General features: G+C 42.9%; 1 protein-coding gene and 1 long non-coding RNA gene across 2 annotated transcripts in view; one reads left to right on the forward strand and one right to left on the reverse strand.

Annotated features, from left to right (window-relative positions):
• RAD51B (RAD51 paralog B) overlaps positions 1 to 20339 on the forward strand; it is a 343434-nt gene extending 323095 nt beyond the window's left edge. The window contains exon 11 of the mRNA XM_065754688.1: positions 19262 to 20339. Coding sequence (XP_065610760.1) covers positions 19262 to 19398 — 137 coding nt within the window. The 3' untranslated portion in view covers positions 19399 to 20339. The remainder of the gene's footprint in view (positions 1 to 19261) is intronic.
• LOC136060306 (uncharacterized) lies at positions 345 to 18487 on the reverse strand. Its single transcript, XR_010623345.1, has 3 exons — positions 18090 to 18487; positions 3897 to 4045; positions 345 to 478 (listed from the first exon to the last, which is right to left on the reverse strand). It is a non-coding gene; the product is annotated as an uncharacterized LOC136060306 (long non-coding RNA).
• Positions 20340 to 20734: the final 395 nt, after the last annotated feature.

Raw genomic sequence — 20734 nt, forward strand, 5'->3', positions numbered from 1 at the left:
ATTATTTTTGAGCCTACTGCTTACCCGTCTGACTGCCTTTCTAACCCTGCTGCAGGACTGAACTCACTGAATTACTCCAGAGTTTTACCTGTTTCTGTTGTGGCATGGCTGCTGGTAGCACATAGGCTCGTGCACCAGGAAATGCCTTAGGGCCAACACAAGTGGCTGTGTTACAGAGCACTGGAGGCCCTTTGAACCTCAGACACCTCCATAAACCCACTCTCCCATAAACTCTCCATGGGACTCAGTGCTGCTGTCTTTCAGGGTGTGCATCTGCTGGTGGCACCCTCCAAGGAATGCTGAGGTCCTGCCTGTTTACATTCTCTATCCAAGCATATGCCCAGCACCCCCACTTATGAGAAGGGACTCAGGTTTTTGTTGCACAGTAGGGATTAGAGCCTGCCGTAAAGCCTGGATGCACAATTCTTTTTCCCATCAAGTTCAGGGGAGATTAAAGTCCTGGCCCACCTTTGGTTACCTAGGAAGAAGACAAAGCAGAGTGGTAAAGGAGGCCAGACACTAACATCGTTTAGGGCTATGTGGCCCCTTCTAATGGGACTATGTACTATCAAATCTCAACAGCTCACACTTAAAGCCACGTCATCGTGAAGTATGAGCACGCAATTGTTGTTAAAAGAGAGAGAGAGGGAGAGAGAGAGAGAGAGAGTGAGAAAAAATAATAAAAAGAGACAAAATGCAAGAGGCTTAGGAGGCCCCTGGTTTCCTTAATGGAATTAGCCCTTCCTTTATGAATTCCAGGGCTAAACGCTGTAAATGTGATTCACATACTCCCTCCTCTCAGCAGAGCAGAAAGATCTGCTAGACACATGTTCTGAGTGGAGCAGGGGAAGATATGATGTGACTCAAGAGCCTGGAAGGCTAAAAGGAGTAGATGGGGAGAGCTCTGCAGCCCTTGATCTTTGCAAGATTTACTGCTTTGCCTCTTGCAAAGACCTTTTTTTGTTGTTGTCTTGTGTTGTTTTTTTTTTCCTGGAAAATTGCTAGCTTCTAGCAATTTAAAAAAAAAAAAAATTGGCTGGGGCAGTAAACAAGATCTTTGAAGGGGGAAGGAAGCCAAGAGAAAGTCAGGCCCATTAGTCACGCAGCTGCATTTCCTGTCACAAAGGACCCCAGTTGAGTAATCACTCAAAATATGCTTGTTATTTTTTTCCTATTTTACTTCAACTTTCAGACTGCCAATATCTACTGTAAGAAAAAATTAAAACAAGACAAAGAAGAAGTCTTTTATCCTCAGTGGGGAAAACAATGTAGAAACAGACACTGATTTACATTATTTTTCCTTTCTTTAATTTTCCTGATCTGAAAATACTTCAATCATATGAGAGGAATGTAAGTAGTTCAGAGTGAGTCTGAAGCAGTCCTGGTGTTTTCAGGGTATATCATTTCAGCAGGAGTGTAGGTGTCAGAGTCCCTAGGCTCCACGTCCAGCTGCTACCAATAATTTGCTGCACAACCTTGACTGAATCACGAATTAATTTATCTGTACTTTATTTTGACTGTATGAAAGGTAAAGACGATAACAGCTTCTGCATAATTGCTTCATTAAGTTTCATTAATAATGCATATATGTCATGTAGGGTCTTCTGAATTTTTTTTTCAGGTTTTGTCCAAGTATTTGTCTAAAGAAAAATGGAGTGAGGTCTAAAAGACACGGACTTTAAATTAAAAGCAGAACATTCTTACCAACAGATTTTAAAAGAACTTACATGAAAAAAAAAAGTTGAAAATAGGAACTGGACTATGAAATAGGAGAAGGAAAATCTTGCTGACACAAGATCTGGAGATGCTCAGAGGTAGAAAAATAGAGCAAATGTGTCATAGCATGCAACGGCTTTTATAGTGTTGGAAGAGAGCGTGTAATTGACCTGCTGCTCCACTTGCCCACGTCCAGATCTTAGATTGAAAGATGGTATCTCTGATCAGTCTGCTACCATCATCAAAGATACCACAAGTACATGAAGAAAGTAAAGCCAAAAAAGTGCTTTTTTTTTTCCCAGATTGCTATAAATAACCTTTTCACTAACAAATAAATAGAACTCCAAACACCAAACCCCACGTTTTATTTACTCAAAACTAGTGAGTGTGGCGACCAGGCCACCTACAAAGAATGACCATAAACAAACTTCGAGGCACATAAGAATTTGTCACTTATGTTCCTGATGAGGTTATGTGCCTATATGGCTATATGAAAATGACTGCAAAGGGAAAACTGGACTGTTGTAGAGAGTAGTTGATTGTAGTTTATGATACGTAATAACACCACTTAAAATACTGCACAAAAAATGACGCTTACATTTGCATGTAAGTGAGTGGTAATGTCATATAATTCTCTCATTTGCACACATTTGATACCACAGATGTGCAGTGTTTTTAAAACCACAGCTTATGAGCAGATGTGATTTACACAGCAATGGAAATCACAGCCTCCTAGAGCTCGTTAAATGGTGCAAACACAAACAAATGTGAGACATGCTATTTGTTTAAGAGAGACTTTGAAAAGCTTTTTCTGTGAGTTTCGTAAAGCAAGTCAAAATGATCACTTATGCTTATTTACACTGAATGGAAAAGTCCTGTGAAGCATGATCCAAATATGAAAAATTCAGCTCCAAATTATGTCTGTAAAGTTCATCCTGTGTCTTTCCAAGTGGCAGGCAAGGCAGTCAGTGCTCCTGAAATGGGCCTGCAAGCATACACTCCCAGGTTTGTGGCCTGAGCTAGCACCAGGCTGAAGGTCTTCTCTGCTGCTCTCACATCAGATGACTTTCCCTGCTACATACCCAGCCTCCTAGGTCCCCACAGCATCTGAGATTCTGTGCAACAGCCGTAGTTTTATGTCCCTAAAACTTGCTCTGCTGTGATGTGGGCTTATAAAGGCCATTTCCAGTGATTGTTCATGTAGCTTAGAAATTATACAGCTATAGAGTGGAAAATATTTGTTTACAAAAGCAACATAAACTTGGAACATCCTCTTTTATGAGTATCACTGTATGATGTGATAATATTTCCTATACTTAGTGTTACAGAGGCATATAAGTCACACATCTGATATATCAGACTGTGTAAGAAATAGCCACCTATTATAGGTTTGATATATATTAATAGGATTAATTATTCCCGACAAGTATTAGGGCAGCAACTAATACTGGTCTATTTACTACTTGTTTATTTCAAAAATTTGTATGGCTCTATAGATACAGTCCTTGAGCATCTGCAGACCTCTGAACTTTTGATGTATCTGTTCTCTCCACACGAGTCTGCTGTAGATTAGTATAATTAGCTCTGTATAGGTGTGCCACTAAAGTCCTAAGATGAATGGCTAAGCCACAATAACCTCAGAAGTGTATGACCTCTTGATTCACCTCCTGGCTGCAAATGATTTCTCTCAGGCATATAAGGGAAATCATAAAGAAAAAAGTCAGATGCCTGTAAGCACATAGATGGCAACACAGAGGGAAGCAGACCTCATGGTGTACAGATCCTCAATCTTTGGTGTGCATATTAAATCGCTTTCCCTCATCTTCAGTGAATTGATGGCATTTGGTGAAATTGCCTGCAGTGCGATGCTTAAGTGATGTGCTTGGAGAAGACCTAGAAAATAATCACTTATTAAGAAGCTGAGTTAATGGGAACACAGAGCAGTTGGTTAGTACATTAACAGTGGAACTTGTCAGCCTTTCACATCCACATGCTACCATTTTTGTCATTTAATAAAGGGATATAACACACATGGAGGTTCAGACAACAAATTTGCTACATAGTGCTGCTCCAGTTCTCATTTAAGATGGTGGAATGAGAAAAATGGGAAGGAACAGGGAGAAAAGTAGCTTTCCCATTGAGCTGAATGAAGTTTTGATGATAAAATTTAAAAATCTCACTGTTAATACAAGTGTGGCTGGTGAGAATGCTTCATTTTCCAGTCCCACGCAGAGCCGTTGTTCTAGGAAGGGTGCAGCTTTGCAGCTGTGATTTAGGGCTTCTGTCAGCATCGGACAGGACTCTTGAAGAGAGGCTTGTGGTCCATGGCCTGCAAAATACACAAACCTTAGGGCTGAACAGAACTCATCTTGCAACAGGGAAGAGAACAAGGAAAACCTTAGATGTGAGGTCTGCTACTGCTGGCTACCGTATGTTGACATCTATTTGTTAACATACAAAGAGATGCTGAAACAGAGTCCCCCAGGTCTGCTTCATAGCTGGTTTTCCTGTCCTCCAAATACAGTAGAACTCAGCTGTACGTAGACACACTTTCAGACTATGGAAGAGTTAACCTGACTAGTGGCAACACTTCAGTAAAAGTGAGAGAGGTGGAACTCAAGTCTCAAGTCTTAATAAAACACAGGTGTTTTATTGTTAGGTTAAAAACCTAGTCTAAGACTCCAGCAAGCATTTAAAAACAAGGGAAAAAATGTGCTCTTGAATAAGGAACTTGGAAAGGCTACAACCAGCCATGCTATGCATTTATGGAGAATGCAGCATTCATTGGCTAAGGCCTACCATAAAGTTCATGGTGGGAAAACAAAACACGTATTACATGAAGGACACCTCTTACAAAATGCATCTGGTCCCTGATGTGTTACACCTGGGGTTAACTTGTGATATTCTGCTTTCCATCATCCTGGCTTTGCTCTTACTACTCCCTGCAGAGCGTTCATACTATCACTTTCCAGCTCTTCTTGTTTCCTGGTCTGTTTGTGGAACTTATGAGGTGAGAGGCAGCACAAACATCACATTCAGCACACCAATAGCTCTTGGAACTGCTTTTCTGTCAGGGATCAGACCTTTTCCTCTGAAAGAGAGAATGGCTGCTGCTATAGAACGAGCTAGTCAAAAGAAGTAAGGAAATCACATTGCTGTGATTTATCCTTTTTCCCTTTCCCTTCACATCACAAGGAAGCAGAAAGTCTTAGGGAGCATTTTTCAGTAACCTTTACTGAATTTGGGTCACAGATTTAAGTGATTGGTGTGAACTTCGAACTTTAAGTTCCTCATGAATTTTGAGAAGTAGTTACAACTTACTAAAGAGAAGTGGAACACGAACTGCAGAAGTCCAAATGCACTTACAATGCTCTGAGGCCTAGGATTACTGCATTGCCAGTATCGTGGCCTTTAATTAGTGTTATGGATATGGGCTGGGTATATTTGGTATCTGCATAGTGAAAATAACTAACTGTCCTCCAAAGAAACTCATCCACCAAAGAGAGAGTTAGGGATCAGTTTCCCTGGTCTTAGCCTTAGTGATAGAAATCAACTGCCACTACTAGAAGAGAAGGAAAGAAATAGTCCACAGAGGACCTAATTGGAGAAGAAGCAGAAGGGTGGCTTTCAGGATTTAATGCAAGAGTTTAACAACTGCAATTTAGTAGGAAATAGAAGCAGCAGTGAAGACGGTCAAAATTTGCCTTCTTCACTCCCAGCCATCATCAAAACTCATGTATTCTGAAGAAGTTTCTTATGAAGGTGCAATGGAAACACAGACTGCAGATTGAGACCCAGAAGTATAAATCTTCATTCAGAGTATCCCAAAAGTTCTTGTACAAATCTTTATGTCAGCCTGAATTTGCCTGGGATCAGCCAGCCCCACGAGGACCATCAAGAGAAGTCTCTGTCAGCATCTGCTAGCTGCCCCCAGTTTTAGATCTTCCCTGGCCTTCTTTCCTCCTTCACCTAAGACTGCTTTTCATCCCACTCCTACTCTCCTTTGCAGCTGCTGGTTCCTGTTACTAACTTGCGTCAGCAGTTCTCAATCTCAGACAACTCCACTGTCATTTGTGCTTTGCTATGTGAGGGAAACAACCCATGCTTTCTGTTCCCTCCCGGAAAGTCACCAGGCTTTGAGCTATAGCAGAGCTAGGGCAGTCCCTGTTCAACACAACCCCTGGCCAACTCCAGCACTAACTAACGATGCAAACGGTCTCAGTGATGGCTAACAGCCAAGATCAAAGCTAGAAGCTTGGTTTATTTCATCTACCAAACTGGCTTTTCTTTTATTTTTTCTTTACAGTCAAAACTTATAATTTTTTCTGATGTGCGTTATCATTGTAAGACACTGAGAAATAGAGGATGGATTTCCAATAATACGTGTGTAGCCAGACTGAAGTGTTTTGAAATTAGCCTGTCTCAGCTCTGAAACAATAATGATGTCAGTCATTGAAATATTCAAGACAAATACTTGATACTAGCACTAAGTATTAGAAGCATTCAGTAGCATTAGACCTTGTTGTTGCCCCTTGCAGGTACTACCAAATCTTCCATATAATATGGAACAAAAAAATTATTCCTTTCCAGTACTTATTGTGCTGTAGAATTTTTATATTTGACTTAATGTGAGCAATGAACTTAGCATCCCATTTCTTATTATTCTCTTTGCGTGTTAAGAATTCCTTTTCCAAATGTCATGTGCATAGTTATTTTAAATGCCTGAAAAGGAAAAAAAACAAAAACAAAAAAAACCCCACACCTTTAGAGCTTTCTTTTCTTTTACCAGATGATATTGTTAACTGCTTGTAAAAGAAGCAAAGATCCTCATTTGAGAGAATAATAAGCAGGTAACTCATTGTGGGAGAAGGAAAGGAAGATGACAAGAATGAGATTTTCCCAGTAGTACTGAGAGCAGAAAAGATTAAATTCAGAATACTGAAGAAAGTCAAATCCTTTCCTTTTTTGGTTCCTTCCTTATCTCTAAGATCTTTTTGGGTTTGTTTTACGGAACAACTAAGGATGCTTTTTACCTTATTCTCCCTTATAAAAAAAAGTAAACACTGTTTACTTCTCTCTAACTACTCCTTGTTTTTTTATTCATTGTAGCCTACCCTAAAAGATTTCAGCACCGCCCCTTTCACAGGTGACCTGTAGCTCTTCTACAGGGAGTGAAATACTTGAAGAGCAGCAGGATCCTACCTCCATTTCACAACAGGTTAGAAATGGGTTTAAGGGGCAGCAGTGTAGATGCCTCCACCCATGGCAGGGCTCACAAGGGATAGGTACAAGCGAGTACAAAACTGTTTGTTTTTCCTTTCCCTTGCATTACTGTGGGATACTTGCAAACATTTAATTAAAGCTATTGTATACATGCTTAACTCGGAGATGGTGGTTCCTTGAAACCGTTACACAGGGGCACCAAAAGAAAATACAAGGGAGTCACTGAAGGAAAATACAAGTGAATGAGAAAAGCATAGCAACCAAAGAATACATTTCCCATAATACAACAGTCAAAGGTCATGAGGTCCCAGATGCTCAGTTGCTCATGCATATCTTCTATTCTCTCCACTTGCATGCCTACTCCGGAGAGGGCAAAGATTTAATGAGGATGGGGCTAGCTTTAGCAGTTCTCACCCTTCCTCAAACCCTACATCTGAAAGACCATTGAAAACCTCTTTGAAGTTGGAATAGACTCAGATTGAACTGTCCCAGTGCACACATACAATTTGTTTTTTTTCTCATCAGGTAGAAAAATACAAGGTGACTGTTCTCTTCCGGCAGCCCTGGATACAAACAAAGCTGCTGAATCAAAGACTTATTGAAATCAGGGTGGAAAGGAGTTTCTCCAATTGCATCCGTCTTTTCAGTCTGCAGTAGCTGCCCTTCTCAGAGAGAGTTTCTACTAGCCAGGTCATTTTTCCCCTCAGTCCTTAGGAAGAAATCTTGTTCAGTCAAAACAGCATACTACTTACAGGAAGTTTGGCAGGGTCAAAAAGTGACTGAAAAGCAATCTCTTGTTAAAATACATACATTATCTGTGCAGATGCAGGTACTATTAGCAAATCAGAAATCTCTGATTTGCTATCAGGACCTTGAAGGTGATTTCAAAGTCAGATTTGTTAAACCTGGCAGCAGTATGAACATTATCATTTGTCACCAGCAGAGCTAGCTGAGTTGCTCCAAGTCCCACTTAATCTATCCAGCTCACTACCCACAGCTTCTGACCCACTTAGTCACTTCCTGTCTCTGATTTTCACCCAAAAGCCTCTTTTCTGTATTGGTCTGTGTCTGCCATTTAATCTTAATCAAACTTCCTTGAGCTTCCATTACTGTCAAGTACAACTCTCATTGCAATATGCACTCTTCTAAGTGCAGGAAAGTTGATTTACAGCCAACAGTCTACCTCTTCCCTTACGCTCTAAGTTCATCTTAGCTTTGTTTTTCTTCCTGTATGAGTCACTCCTTCCCCTCTTTGAGGCACAGTGCCACACTTTCTGGCCCTCCTCCATTCTGAGGAGCTGAGAAGCTGCTGGCATATGCACTGTTCCCATTGAGATCTGGAGAGTTATTACCATGAGTACACAACTACCACAGGCAGGTTAAAAAAAAAAAGTGAAAACTAAGAAATTGAGTTGGCCACTGACTGCTCAGAAAGTCAGATATTTGAATACGCTTTTGCTTCAAAGCAGAAATTATGACCTACTCTTTTCCTTTAAGCCTTTCTTAAGAGCTATTGAAGCAAAACAACCATTTAGTCTATGCCTCCCAAACCTTGCATGTCCCCTGGTGCTTCTGGGCACCTGTTACAGAGATTAATACTAAACTATTGAGATGCTGTAGCCTGGGTACCACCTTATGGACTTCCCCAGCTGTCTGGGGTTTACTCATGCTACTGTAACAGGACTTTGAGACAGAGTTCTTCAGGCAATTTCCTTTTATGACCACAATCCAATTTAAAGATGTTAACAGACTGCCACGGCAACTTTTGCTTGCCCAGGGCACTCCTGGGCTGGCCAGGTCTGTTGTTTCCACAGCTTCTTTTACCACTACAGTGAAATTCAATGGACTAGACACTGTGCTCTTTGGAGGTCTGATACAGAATTTATGATGGTAACAGCAACTGTGTGCAATCCATATGAGAGAAGTGCTCAGTCTCTCCTTGCCTTGCTCTCTCGCAGCTCTGTTTTTAATACTAGCACTTCTGCTTTTTCCTATGCTCATACTCATACCCTTGATTTTTTGTTATTGATGTTAACAAGCAGTGTGCATATAGTCAATCACTGAGGGAAGCCTCCTAATAAGAAGAAAAATATCACATGGAGTGGAAGAAGGAATTAACTACAGGCCGTTCTCATTAAATTTCTTGTGACTGATCCCTGCCTAAATCATATTTTTGAACTGCAGTCGCTATATGGCATTGTAAGTTGAAAACAACCACTTGTGTCCTTTCCAGCAAGGCTTTGAGCAGCCCTGATACTGGGCCTGCAGGAGAGATAAGCAGTGCATTGAAGCGGCAGTATCGCTGTCACTGAGGGCAGGGAGTGAATGGAAACATATCCTCCCTCTGGCACTGCCTTGCTCTGGCTAGGGGGGAGGGAAGAATCAGTCCAAGCAGCCCCGGTTCACATGCGGCAGGAGGCAGCGGCCTCCCAGCTGATGACAGATTAGACTCAGGGCCTGGCTAGTAGGAACACTGCAACTGGGCCCCAGCAGCATCTGTCTCCAGCACTAAAGGAATTACTGCTGCAGGCCGTGATTTTCTCAGCAAACTGTAATTATACCAGGAGCCTCATTCCTGCTGTTTTTGACAACTTAAGTGCAAAAAGAAAAAAAAGAAGGGTGAAAGAGCAGAAAAGAAGAAATCATGGAGGGAGCTGGAAAGAGACATCTGATTGCTTTTGTTGAGCTCATCTCAGTGACTTTCTCCGGGTTTCTTAGATCCACATGAATCACAGCCTGCTTCCCTCAGGGGCCAGTGCCAAGGTGTAACTCCCAGCACTGCCCTGAACCCCACTGAGTTGACAGGATGCATTCTTCCTGTGCACTTAACCCACGGCAGCTAAGCTAAGCATGCCCCAGAACTCCAAGCCTGGCAGTGTCCTTGGACTCTGGTGAGGGCCAAACTCCAAACCCCCTGAGAAGGAACAGTCTGGGCAGTAGTGGAGGTGCAGGGGGGAAAGCAGGAGGAGCTGGAGAGCCTGACTCCCACAGGCTGCACCTAGGATCTGAGCATTGGCAAGTGTTATATGCGGTAACTCTGTTTTAAAAGAGAAAGAGCAGTGTATGTTTGGATACACTGCTGGTACATTTTGCCAAAATAATGTCAAAAAAGAGCAAGATTTCTAAGACCTCTCTACCAGAAGAGCTTTTAAGTTTGTGCAGTCATAATGCCATAAAAGCTTGTTCACCATTACTCTTTTCTTTCAGTTTAAAATTAGGGAGTAGGACAGAAACATTTAAGAGTAGTTTGCCAGCACAGCTTCACCATTCAATACTTAAAACATAGACAAGGCCAAAACAATTCAAACTAATATGCGTTCTCTTAACCTACCTCGGAGTTTTAATCCAATCGTCCAGCATACTTTGAAGGCAGGAAAGCCTCGTCTGTTTCAAACAAACTACATCAAGGCTCTCCCCCCCTAGAGGAAGGCAGAGCCAACCCTTGCAGTGCTTCTGCCCCTATCCAGCAGCACATCAGTGGGAGAGTGCAGCAATGGGATGAAGACCCCTGGGCTGTGGGAGCCCCACAGGCAGTGAGTTGGCAGCAGACCCCCATCTGCAGGGCCCAAACCTGCAGATATTAGTGGGAAATGCATGCATCTGGAATTGTCTGAAACTGGCAGAAAAAGCTTGGGACAAAGAAGAGAGAAAGGAAGGGCTAGCAGGAAAGTGGAAAGAACACTTCTTACACATTTCGCTTTCTTTTCCATCTGCTTGTGTGATGTTGCTGTGAGCTATTAAACAGCTGCAGTGCTTTGCCCCTAAAAAGAGGCTGTTTCAGTACTAAAAGAGAATGAATCCTACAGCTGAGTGCTTTGGGAGCCCGCTGGAATGAGCAGGGTGCTAGAAATAGGTTTATCTGATTCACTATTATACTAAACACACCGGGAGCAGGGCCCTTGGGGCAGCAGGCAGAGTCCCTGCTGAAGCTCCTCACACCTGAAGCCCCTGGCGCACAGTGCCTGCTCATGACCCATCCTTTGCACAGCTGGAAAGTCCCTCTTTTCTTTTGCCTTCCAGGCAGAATGTAAGTGTTGCTTTCCAGCTCTCCAGCACTGGTTCTGAAATTCAAGGAGGGCAGATTGCTCAAGCTAGAGGTGTTTGCTGACTGCAGGACTTTGTAGCCTGGGAAGATAAGGGCGGCAGAGGAGGGCTGGGAGTGGGAGGGGTGGGCATACTGTGACTGCCAAGGACTGAGCAAGAGCTTTTTTTCTGCATCCATTCAGACGCTCAGCTATTTCCTGCTCCATTCCTGCAGTCAGCATGCTCCACCTGCTTTTACTTAACCATTTCCTGTTTACTGCTTCCAAAAGCTTTCTGGTGCAATCAATACTCTGCTGCTAGACTGTCTTTGAGGCTTTTTTCCCCCCCCTCCAGGCTTCACTACGGTCTCTTCTTTCTCTCATCTCTGTACACAGACCTTTCAGACTGAAGAATTGGGGACAAGGGTGCATGTATGCATGCCTGCATGAGCGCATTTCTTATGGCCAAATTCAGTCTCTAGTTTTGTCAGGAAAGTATTTGCTCGCTCACTCGTTCCCTCTCTCTATTCTTTGTCTTCTTATCCTCCTGCACATTGCTTTCTGCAGACTTACCACAGAAACAAGCAGTATCACTGACAGCAGATTTCCCTTTCTGTAGGGCAGGGGACCCCAGATAGTTAGAAGAAAAACTCCTCCCATTACTTTCAAGAGTCAGACAGTTCTCCCGCAAACAAGAGATTTATTTCCTGGATAGCTCGCCCAACATTCACATTTTCTAGTCCTGCAAACACTGAAACAGTTCATTTCAGTTTGCTGTTCAGTTTCTCAGCTGGGTAACGCAAGGTGTGAGGAGCCAGAAACACCACACAAAGGAAAATAAATCCCTTTCTAAGTGTGGATGGCTCCCACAGGACCCCATCCCACACTCAGATGTGTCCTAAAGAAATCATTACAAAAACATGCATGCTTAAAGTCCGCTCTCCTTCACCATACCGTAGATAACACTGCAGCCAACACTAAAATCAAGTTTATTTGTTACTGCTTTTGCTGTTTGTTTACTTTTTATATTCCTCTTCTGGGGCTGTGAAAATAGATTCTTCAGTTTCCTCCCTGGTTCTCATGCTCTTGCACAGCACTGCAATGTTTGGGTTGCGGTGAGCACTGCAGGGGAATGTTCCCTTCTTAAAATAAGTCATGGAAACATTTCTGTTGGATTCAGGGCTTGTAAAAGTTCGTGAGTTTTGATTTTTTTTTTCTTTTTAAACACAAGAAGAACATCAGGACAGCTTTGACCTGACAACATAACGCTTTAAAAGGATCATGCTTGTGATGTGCATCAGTATGTATACACTGATGTATGTATGAGTGTGTGCATACATACACACCAGTTATACTGGTATAACTGAGCACTAAAAGCATCCTCAAAGAATGCTTGACATGCTGTCACAGCCTGCATCAGACTGATCTGCAAATTCCTTCGCTAACCCTGTTCTGAGTCAGTGTTAAGCCAGTGGTGCTTGGGCTGAAGGCTTTCCAGAAGAAAGCAGGGGTCCATAAGCATACACTGGCATCGTCTCTGAGCTGGCCCACATTTCTGAAGTGATGCTGATGGGCTCACGCTCATATTTCCAAATTTAAGAGCAACACTAGAACCACCCTGTTCTAACTGCAGGATAAGGTAGCAACCATGCCCACAGCAGGGAATTAGAACTAGATAAACTTTAATGCTCCTACCCAAGCCATTCTATAGTTGATTATACGGTTCTATGTACAGGTGGTACACCCATGTTTGATAGGAGGCACAGCGTGAACATCACTGATATGCCTACAGCAGGTAGCTGACTAGATAGGACAACCTCACTTAAATCCAAGTTTGCTGAAGTATCAAAGTACCATTCAAACAGCCTGCAAGCAGCTTTTGAACATTCTTCTTAATCAGGTGTAATGCTGTAGCATGATGGGAAGTACAACAACAATAGCAGAGCGGCACAATCCTTGGCTACAGCATGTGAGAACAAGCCTAAGCACATCAGATGTGGACACAGAAACAAAGAAGAAAAAAAACTGCTTACCCTTAGAAGGCCTCTGGGAGGCAGGAATCTCCAGCAAGATGCCTTTGCCACCACTGCCAACCCTTAAATGAGATCTGGGAAAGGGAGGATCCTGGCTCCACCCCTTCTGGTCACTCAGGTGTATCGCTTGCACCTGAGCTCCCCTGGGTTGGTCCTGCCTTCCCACCAGGTGCTCAAACACTGTTTCAAGCCGTGACTTAGCATTTCCACTACATCAGGAAAGCAAGCAGTCTTTTTTCCTACACAGAAGTGTCTTTCAGATTGGCCCAAATATGTAAAATGTCTTCTTTGGTTCCCATCCAGCCCCATTCATTCAACAGTCTGTGTCAGGGTACTTGTCATCAGTAGCGATTGCCCAGAGTGAGTCACACCCATGCAGTGATGTGTTTTCATCTTCATTTTATAGGGTACAGCCCTGGCAAATTCATGGCTGTATTGTACCATACAGCTCTTATAACAGCAGCTCCTTTTATTCTATCCAGCTGTCAGTCCAAGGGGCAGCTAATTCCAAAAGAGACTCTGTGATTCAGTGCCCATCTTTGTTTTCCAGATGTTTCTTTCAACACTGTTTTCCGGTTACATTGCACATTTGGTGCATCCAAAATATTTTTGCCTCTCCCCCACCCGTAAAATGGTGGAAAATGGGAATATATGAAAATGTAGGCAGAATGAGACTGGGACTGCACAGGACTCTTTCCAGGAAATGGGTAGAAGGTTCATCAGATGAGTCACTGAAACCTTAGATGACTAAATTCTTGAAGAATAAACTGTCAGGAATATGATACTGGACAGGACATTTAGAGGGAAGGAGAAACTTCTCAAATAGCTCTTGTTTGTTTTCTGTTAGTGATTCATTCCTAAGGAAATTGCCACATTTCTGGCCGGGATGGCAGCAGCACAGAGATGGTGCCAGCCGTCACATGCAGTGTGCTGTGGCACCTGAGGCCTTGCAGAGCCCAGCATTTGGAAGGATCAGGAGCTCGCTTGTCCTGCCCCTGGGCAGGCCATGCAGCTCCCCGTCCCTCCCACGCCACAAGAAGGAGGACTCGAGGCCTGCCGTGTTTAGATCACCACGATGGTCTAAGTATCAAAGGCAGGGAGCCTGTGAGAGAAGTCTGTACACAGCCAGAGTGAACAAAATAAGGCCAGGTCACCAGTGCACTTCTGCCATCTGAATCAGTTTGCTTCTTTCTTCATATACCAGTAGGTTATGAGACCAAGAGGAAATGAAGGCATTAAAACTCCAGTTTCTAAGCTCCTTTTAAAAATTTCTCTTCCTCTACCTGCTCCAACCAGTAAACCAAGTTGTATCAATAAAACTGGCCCAAAGCTCTGAATGTGTGTTTTAGAGAAGGTCTACAGATTTTAAGTGCCAGTAACAACAGAAGCAGTCGGGCTCCCTCCACAGCTACATCCAGAGGAGCTGAACCAGCATTAGCAGCAGCGGGAAATGTTTGCAGTAGTATCTGAGTATGGAGAAACCCCTGCATTCCAGCAAGCCGTTGCCAGTTCCCATTTTGGTGAGTTTGACCTAGAGCATTTAGCATTTCAACATCAGTTCTGCGTCTCATAATGCCGTTTACGTAACGAACTCTCATTTGGTTCCTATTAAAATCACAGTCTTTCTTCTGCAAACCACTGCTTGTAAAAAGCAAGCCACCCAGTTTCTCATCAGATTATAATATAGGAAATAAATAGTCCTAAATACTAGGATGCACACCATAATCATTCAATTTTTCCCCTCTTGGATATACAAACTTCAGATCTCAAAGTAGGAACGCAGGTGTACCAGATCCACCTCCTGCAAAACCACAATGTAGTGACTTCCCTATGGATGTTTCTCAGATAATATACTGATAAAAGAAGAGAGTCTACAGCTCCTCATAGTCACAGCAGCAAGAATTCTCTTAAAGGTTGCAGAAATTGTGTGTGTCGCTCTGTACGCATTGTCCCAGTGCCATTACCTGTTAGAGCCAGCACAGAGCAGTTCCTCATATTATATATACCAGCACTTTGAAGAACTCCATTTCAAATGTCTCAAACAATGGGGGTTTCACCGCTTCCTGTGGGAGCCAGTTCTGCAGCCTAACTCACTCCACCATCTGGAGTGTTTTCCTGACTGTCTGCCTGCTTGTAATTTTCTTTAATTGTGCTCCCACTCTTTCTCCTTAAAGGTGACTCGCTAAACCTTTCTGTTGTGTGAAATTCATGTTACATGGTGGGTTTTTTTTTCTTTTTTATGATAATCGAGAAAGCCTGAAAGCTTGATGGCTTCTTGTCTTTGCTCTTCCTTCCTCAGAAATAAGAATAAGTTATAAATAACTAATTATGGCTTTTCTATCCGCTCATCTCAGAGGATTACCAGGACTGCCAGTGTGACTGTGCTCTTTTTATAGATGGGAGAACAGAAGCACAGAACAGGAAGCATCATGCAGTGTGCCGGTGGCAAGACCTGGGTTTTTAGCCAGGTCTTGTTTTCAGTTTTTTATTTTTTGTTTTTTATTTTCAGTCCAGCCCGATCCCACTGGCGTTGTTGGAGTACCTAAAACAAGCTTTCCGAGAACTTTATTCAGAATTGTGACTGAAAGGTCATCCTGGTGAATATTTAACAGTTACTATCTTTCTGATGTGCTTGTTAAGCATCCTAATTAAGTACTGATATGTAAGACCAACAAAGCACTTTAACAGACTGATTCAGTCCCTAGGGCCTCGGCGAGCTGAACTTCCTTCAGCTAGCCTATGTTTTCCTGGTTGTGGATTGTTCAAACTGAACGCAGTGTATATCAAGCGTGCTCTTATCAGTGCGCTGCAGGGAGATTTCCTTCCTCCTCAGTGCCACCATGCTTACTTCACCTGTTGTATTTCCCTTAGCAGCGGTTTTTGGTAAGCCCATTTCTCAGAATCTGGATAGGCGCTGAATTATAAATCTTCTCACATGGGACAATAACACTGCAATCAGTTCAGCACAGTGCACCGTGTAGAGACTGATACCTGGGCTGGCACGGAGCCACTCACCTGGGCCTCAGCACAGGCTGCCCTCAGCAGCACAGCGTTTCATCTCCCTGAGGACATGCTTTAGGGCTTCTGCCTGCCCAGCCTGTGCTAGATGCATCTGAGCACGTGAGACTTGCCTTTCCCCAGCCCCCATCTGGGGATGATGGTGACAGGCGACCTCAGTGTGGCTGGCAACCTGGTTTCAGACCTGTGCCACGCTGATCCCACACTGAACTGGTGGCATGGATCCTGTGCCCAGTGCAGCACTGTGTATGGCTGGAGAAAAGGAAGTTAGAGCTGCGGTAGGCATTTGAGACTAGCACGCGGATCTTCCTGGCTGTCATCCACTTTTGAAGCCTGCCAGTGAGAGAAACCCTTACCAGCAGAGTCGTTCCCCCACTTCTCCTCCAGGCCACCTTTATTCCAGATATCACTGAGCTAGAGCTGGAGGATTTACCGAAAGCTGCGAGGCTGCTGAAGGTCACTGAGCAGACTGTCTTTGCTTTCAGGTTCACTTTGAGAAATTACCCGTGGTGTCATGCCTGTGCCTCCTGGCCATGTGAATAGAGGAAGCTAATGAGCAACAAGAGATTACATAAAGCAGGGAAATCCCCCTCTAACTTCTCCCGTACTATCTCAAACTGAAGTTGATTTGCGTACATACATTACAAATAACTTCGCGATGGCTTCTAGCCCCGTGAAAGAGTTACATGTGCTTGCCTATAATCATTTAGGCCAGTTCCACCAGTCGAATCACTCAGAGGAAATAAAAAAGGCTGAATGAGAGCCTGTGTAGAAATCTGAGCCATTTTATGTAGCATCAGCTTACTTCAGGTAAGGACACAACTGCATAATGCCATTCCGTACGCAATCAACAGGAATTGTTCAATACCTATTAAGAAATAGAGGTTTTTCTAGAAAATCTGTGTTAAAAAAAAAAAAGCTATATTAATGTTTATAATTTGTGATTGGATGGACAGAAAGATGGACAGATGGAGTCTTTCTTTAGCTAAACTTGCAATTAAGCTTCCAGTGCAAACCCTGCATGGTGGAAAAAGAACTTGACTGAGATACAGACAAAAACTGCAGTATCCTATAGATGAAAATGATGGCCAGCTACTTGATAAAATCTGACATTCATTAGGCTTAGCATTCCCAAGCAAGGCTATTGAAGAAACAGCGGTGTTAAACATACCTTAGAAATTCCTGTCATTTCTTTTCAATGTCATGGTTTAACAGAAACAAATGAGCAAAAAAGTGATGGGATCGTGAAAATGTATATGTACTGTGTTATCTCTGGGCTAGAAATCTGACATTTACAAAAATCTTTTACATTATCTTTAATGCTCTTAGAATGGCAATATTGGTAAGCCTAGAACACCATTACTACAGAATGCCTGGATTCTTTTTGAAGAAAGATGGTATTTTCTGTACCTTTGCTGAGGAAATTTGTCACGTAAAAATAACACTATTTTTCCCATTAACTGGTTTCTTATTTTGTTGAGTTTCAGAGCTAAGGGTTTACTTGTTGGTGTTTGGGTTTTTTTTTGTTTGTTTGTTTGTTTGTTTGTTTTTGGTTTTTTAACTTATTTTTAGTACATAAGAATGTAAAGTTCCCAAAGGCCCACAAAGAGCAGAACAGTCTCTTTGGAAAGACTTTGCTCTTCTACTCACTTTCTTAGCTTTCTGCTGAAATAGTTCTTCAGATACATTTACTGCTAACCCTCTTCCAAAGCTAGACAGAGTGTAGACAACAGCACTGGCTCATTCTTCTCTGCCAGTAAATTCACTGAAAAGGTCTTTCGTCCATTTTCTAAGTTGTGAAGTAAGCTCTACATTAAAATAAATAAAGTTGGTTAGGAACATGATTTTTAGCAATGCTGTAGATGTCTTACAGTAGGTAGGAAGGTTGTTTTAAACAGTTGCATATATCTTGAGGAATTCATCACAGGTTTATTGGCCAGAGTGCATTATGACTATCATCACTGTCAGTATAGTTATACCAATTTGCTATAGGAGGAACTCTTTTCTAGGGTAGCCAGTTTTCATATAGTTAATAAGGAGGGATAGAGAAGAGGAGGAAAACAGAGACACAGCTTACCTTTACAACTCCTGTAAGTCTTCTGATTCTTCTGTGATATCTCCTCTGTTAATAAGAATCATGTCATGACCTGTTGCAGGGGAATACCTTGCCTTTAAGCCTTCTCCTTTCAGCTTTATTGACTTCAAAGCTTTAATGGAGCACAATAGGGACCAGCCCAGATGGGAGCTGCCTGTTCTGCAGAGCCCTTGGGAGCTGCCCACTCCCCAGGCTACAACAGAAGCTTGTCACAATGGATCAGCTGTAGAAATCAGAAGTACATATTTGAGTAGGAGCTTGCTACCTTGCAATGCACTTGATAGCAACAGACAGGAGGACATGGCTTGATCTGACTGATGATTCATTCTTGCCTTGGATATTTTGGTCTTAATAGCTCAGCGTGTCTCTTCAGTTTGTGTTCTCTCATCAAAAAGATGCCTTCCTTTTTTTTTTTTTTTTTAATATCTGCTCTTACTAACAACAGTCTATTTTCTAGATGTGTTTAATCACAGTAATATAATATTCTTTATTTACAGAGTGAACTATATCCCAAAGCACTTTGCAGCTATTGACATGAAACCAAGCTTAAAGGTGGAACAGATATACAGGTTAGGAGGGAGGCTTTACTCTCAGCCTAAGTATTAGAAAAGTATATAGGGTGCAGCCATACTATTTGCTAATAGTTGGAAAATAGACTGGTATAAGCTGTGCTCTGTGTAACTCTAGGAAATGTTTGAATTGTAAAAAGCGAGCTGTGGTAGAGATGTCAGACCTGTAGCATATCGCATTCTCTATTCACAAGCACTAGCTACCAAAAAAGTGTTACTGGGAAGCTAGAGGGACACAAAGGTCCTCGCAGATATACACTTGCCCTGGGAGAGCTCTGCCAAAGTGTTACAGTGGGAGCTGGACTGCTTGAAGGTTTGGCTCCAGAACACAAGAGCAGCATCAGAAACTTTGCCGCACAGAATGAGAATGAGTCTGGATATTGGTAACTAAAAGGACAGGCAGCAGAAAGAGGACTGTTATATAAGTAAGTACATCTATGTTCAACCAGTCTGAAATTAGTTTATCCTGTAATTTCCCTTGATTTGTTTTGTGAATTAAGCTGGTTTCCAAGTGGCTGGAGGAAGTGGTGACTTTGTCATTTCATTGATACATGTTGTCACTGAGGTGCCTGTTGTGTGTTTCAGATGGAAAGGATCTAGCAAATTTACCCCGGGAAGGAATCGGTCCTGCCCTGCAAACCATACAAGTGAGAAACACTGCCTTGAGAAATGCTTTACTCAACACTACCGACGAGACTCCTGGTAATACACCCAGTCCATAGAAAGGTCAGACGCAGTCTTCACCGAGAAATGGATGAACAGCAATCCTGTTTTTTAAAAATCCAGTGGAGCAGATAGTAGGTATTCTTCTTTTGCCTCTTTAGAGGCTAACTTCAAAAACAAGTGCAGCTCTCTGTACATGTGGGGCCATATTAAACCTTGGAATTATGAGAATTTTGTTCAGGTTAAATTAAATGACATAGTAATAAAACTCTATGAACAACACACATCAGTGAAGAAGCACAGGCCTCACAGGCCTTCCTGATTCACCCTGACACCAGTCTGGAGGAACGGGCAGTCAAACACACAGAGCACTGGGTTTCCACTGCATTATGCACTCACACCTTACTGAGACTGAGAGAATGGATGACTCGCTCAGGGCCACTGAAGGCACTGGCTCAGCTGTGACTGACATCAAGTTGTTCCCTGTCATCAATTCTCACATCCCTAAGGGAAAGACACATACACACTGAGTTAGTGCCGATGGCTGATGCGCAGTCACCATCGGCCCCAGAGGTGGTTCAGTCCCCAGCAGCCATGGGGAAAGTTTCACTGAGCAACCTCATGGAAAGAAGAGCACCCTGCACAGAAATGTGGGAGGTACAGGTAACCTAGTAAGGGGATCAGCTGCAGCAGGATCAGTGCTAGGGTGAGCAGGTTGCCATCTGCTGTTTGCTGGGCAGGTTTGGGGTGACCAAGAGCGTTCCCAGCGAACGCAAGGCCCCTGTTAAATAGCACTGTGTACCCTTACAGCTGCAATGTGGGAGGCTGAAGAGCTGTCGGGGTGAGGAAGCTGATGTCCCTTTGCTTGCAGCCACCAAGCAGGCTGGTGGGAAGAGGGCTGCTCTGTAGCTCTCTGCTTACATACATGCTCAGGCAGGTTTCCATCATAAGCAAGCTACTCCATTTCAATAAGTTACTTTTAAAAGCTAATAGGTTTCACCCTGGGGAAGAGCAGTTCTCCAGCTTTACCAATTTTAATTTTGTGTTAATCAAAGTTTAGATTTCCTTCTTGTCAGTGTTGCACTGCTGTCCGGTCAGTCAAACACTGCTGAACTTGCTTGTCGCCATTTTATCTGGATATCTTGTAAATATTTGGTAGAGCACTCAGGCACAGAAGTGGTTTTTGCTCTTACAGTCACATGCCTGCTTCCAGGACCTTTCAGAAGTACAAAAGACTGAAGGCAGGGAAAATTCCACTGAGACACATTCAAGTCTCCAGGGAGCAACTGGACTCTGTTTAGACTGAAATTTCTTATTGCTGCTTCTCTCCTTTTTTCTTTATTTAAACATGGAAGGATAGAGAGGGGAAGCTGCAGGGTAAGGGTGGTTTTTTTA

This window comes from Cyrtonyx montezumae, unplaced genomic scaffold (genome assembly GCF_038088225.1).
Source record: "Cyrtonyx montezumae isolate F1298 unplaced genomic scaffold, pur_monq_1.0 scaffold_10, whole genome shotgun sequence".
NCBI lineage: Eukaryota > Metazoa > Chordata > Aves > Galliformes > Odontophoridae > Cyrtonyx > Cyrtonyx montezumae.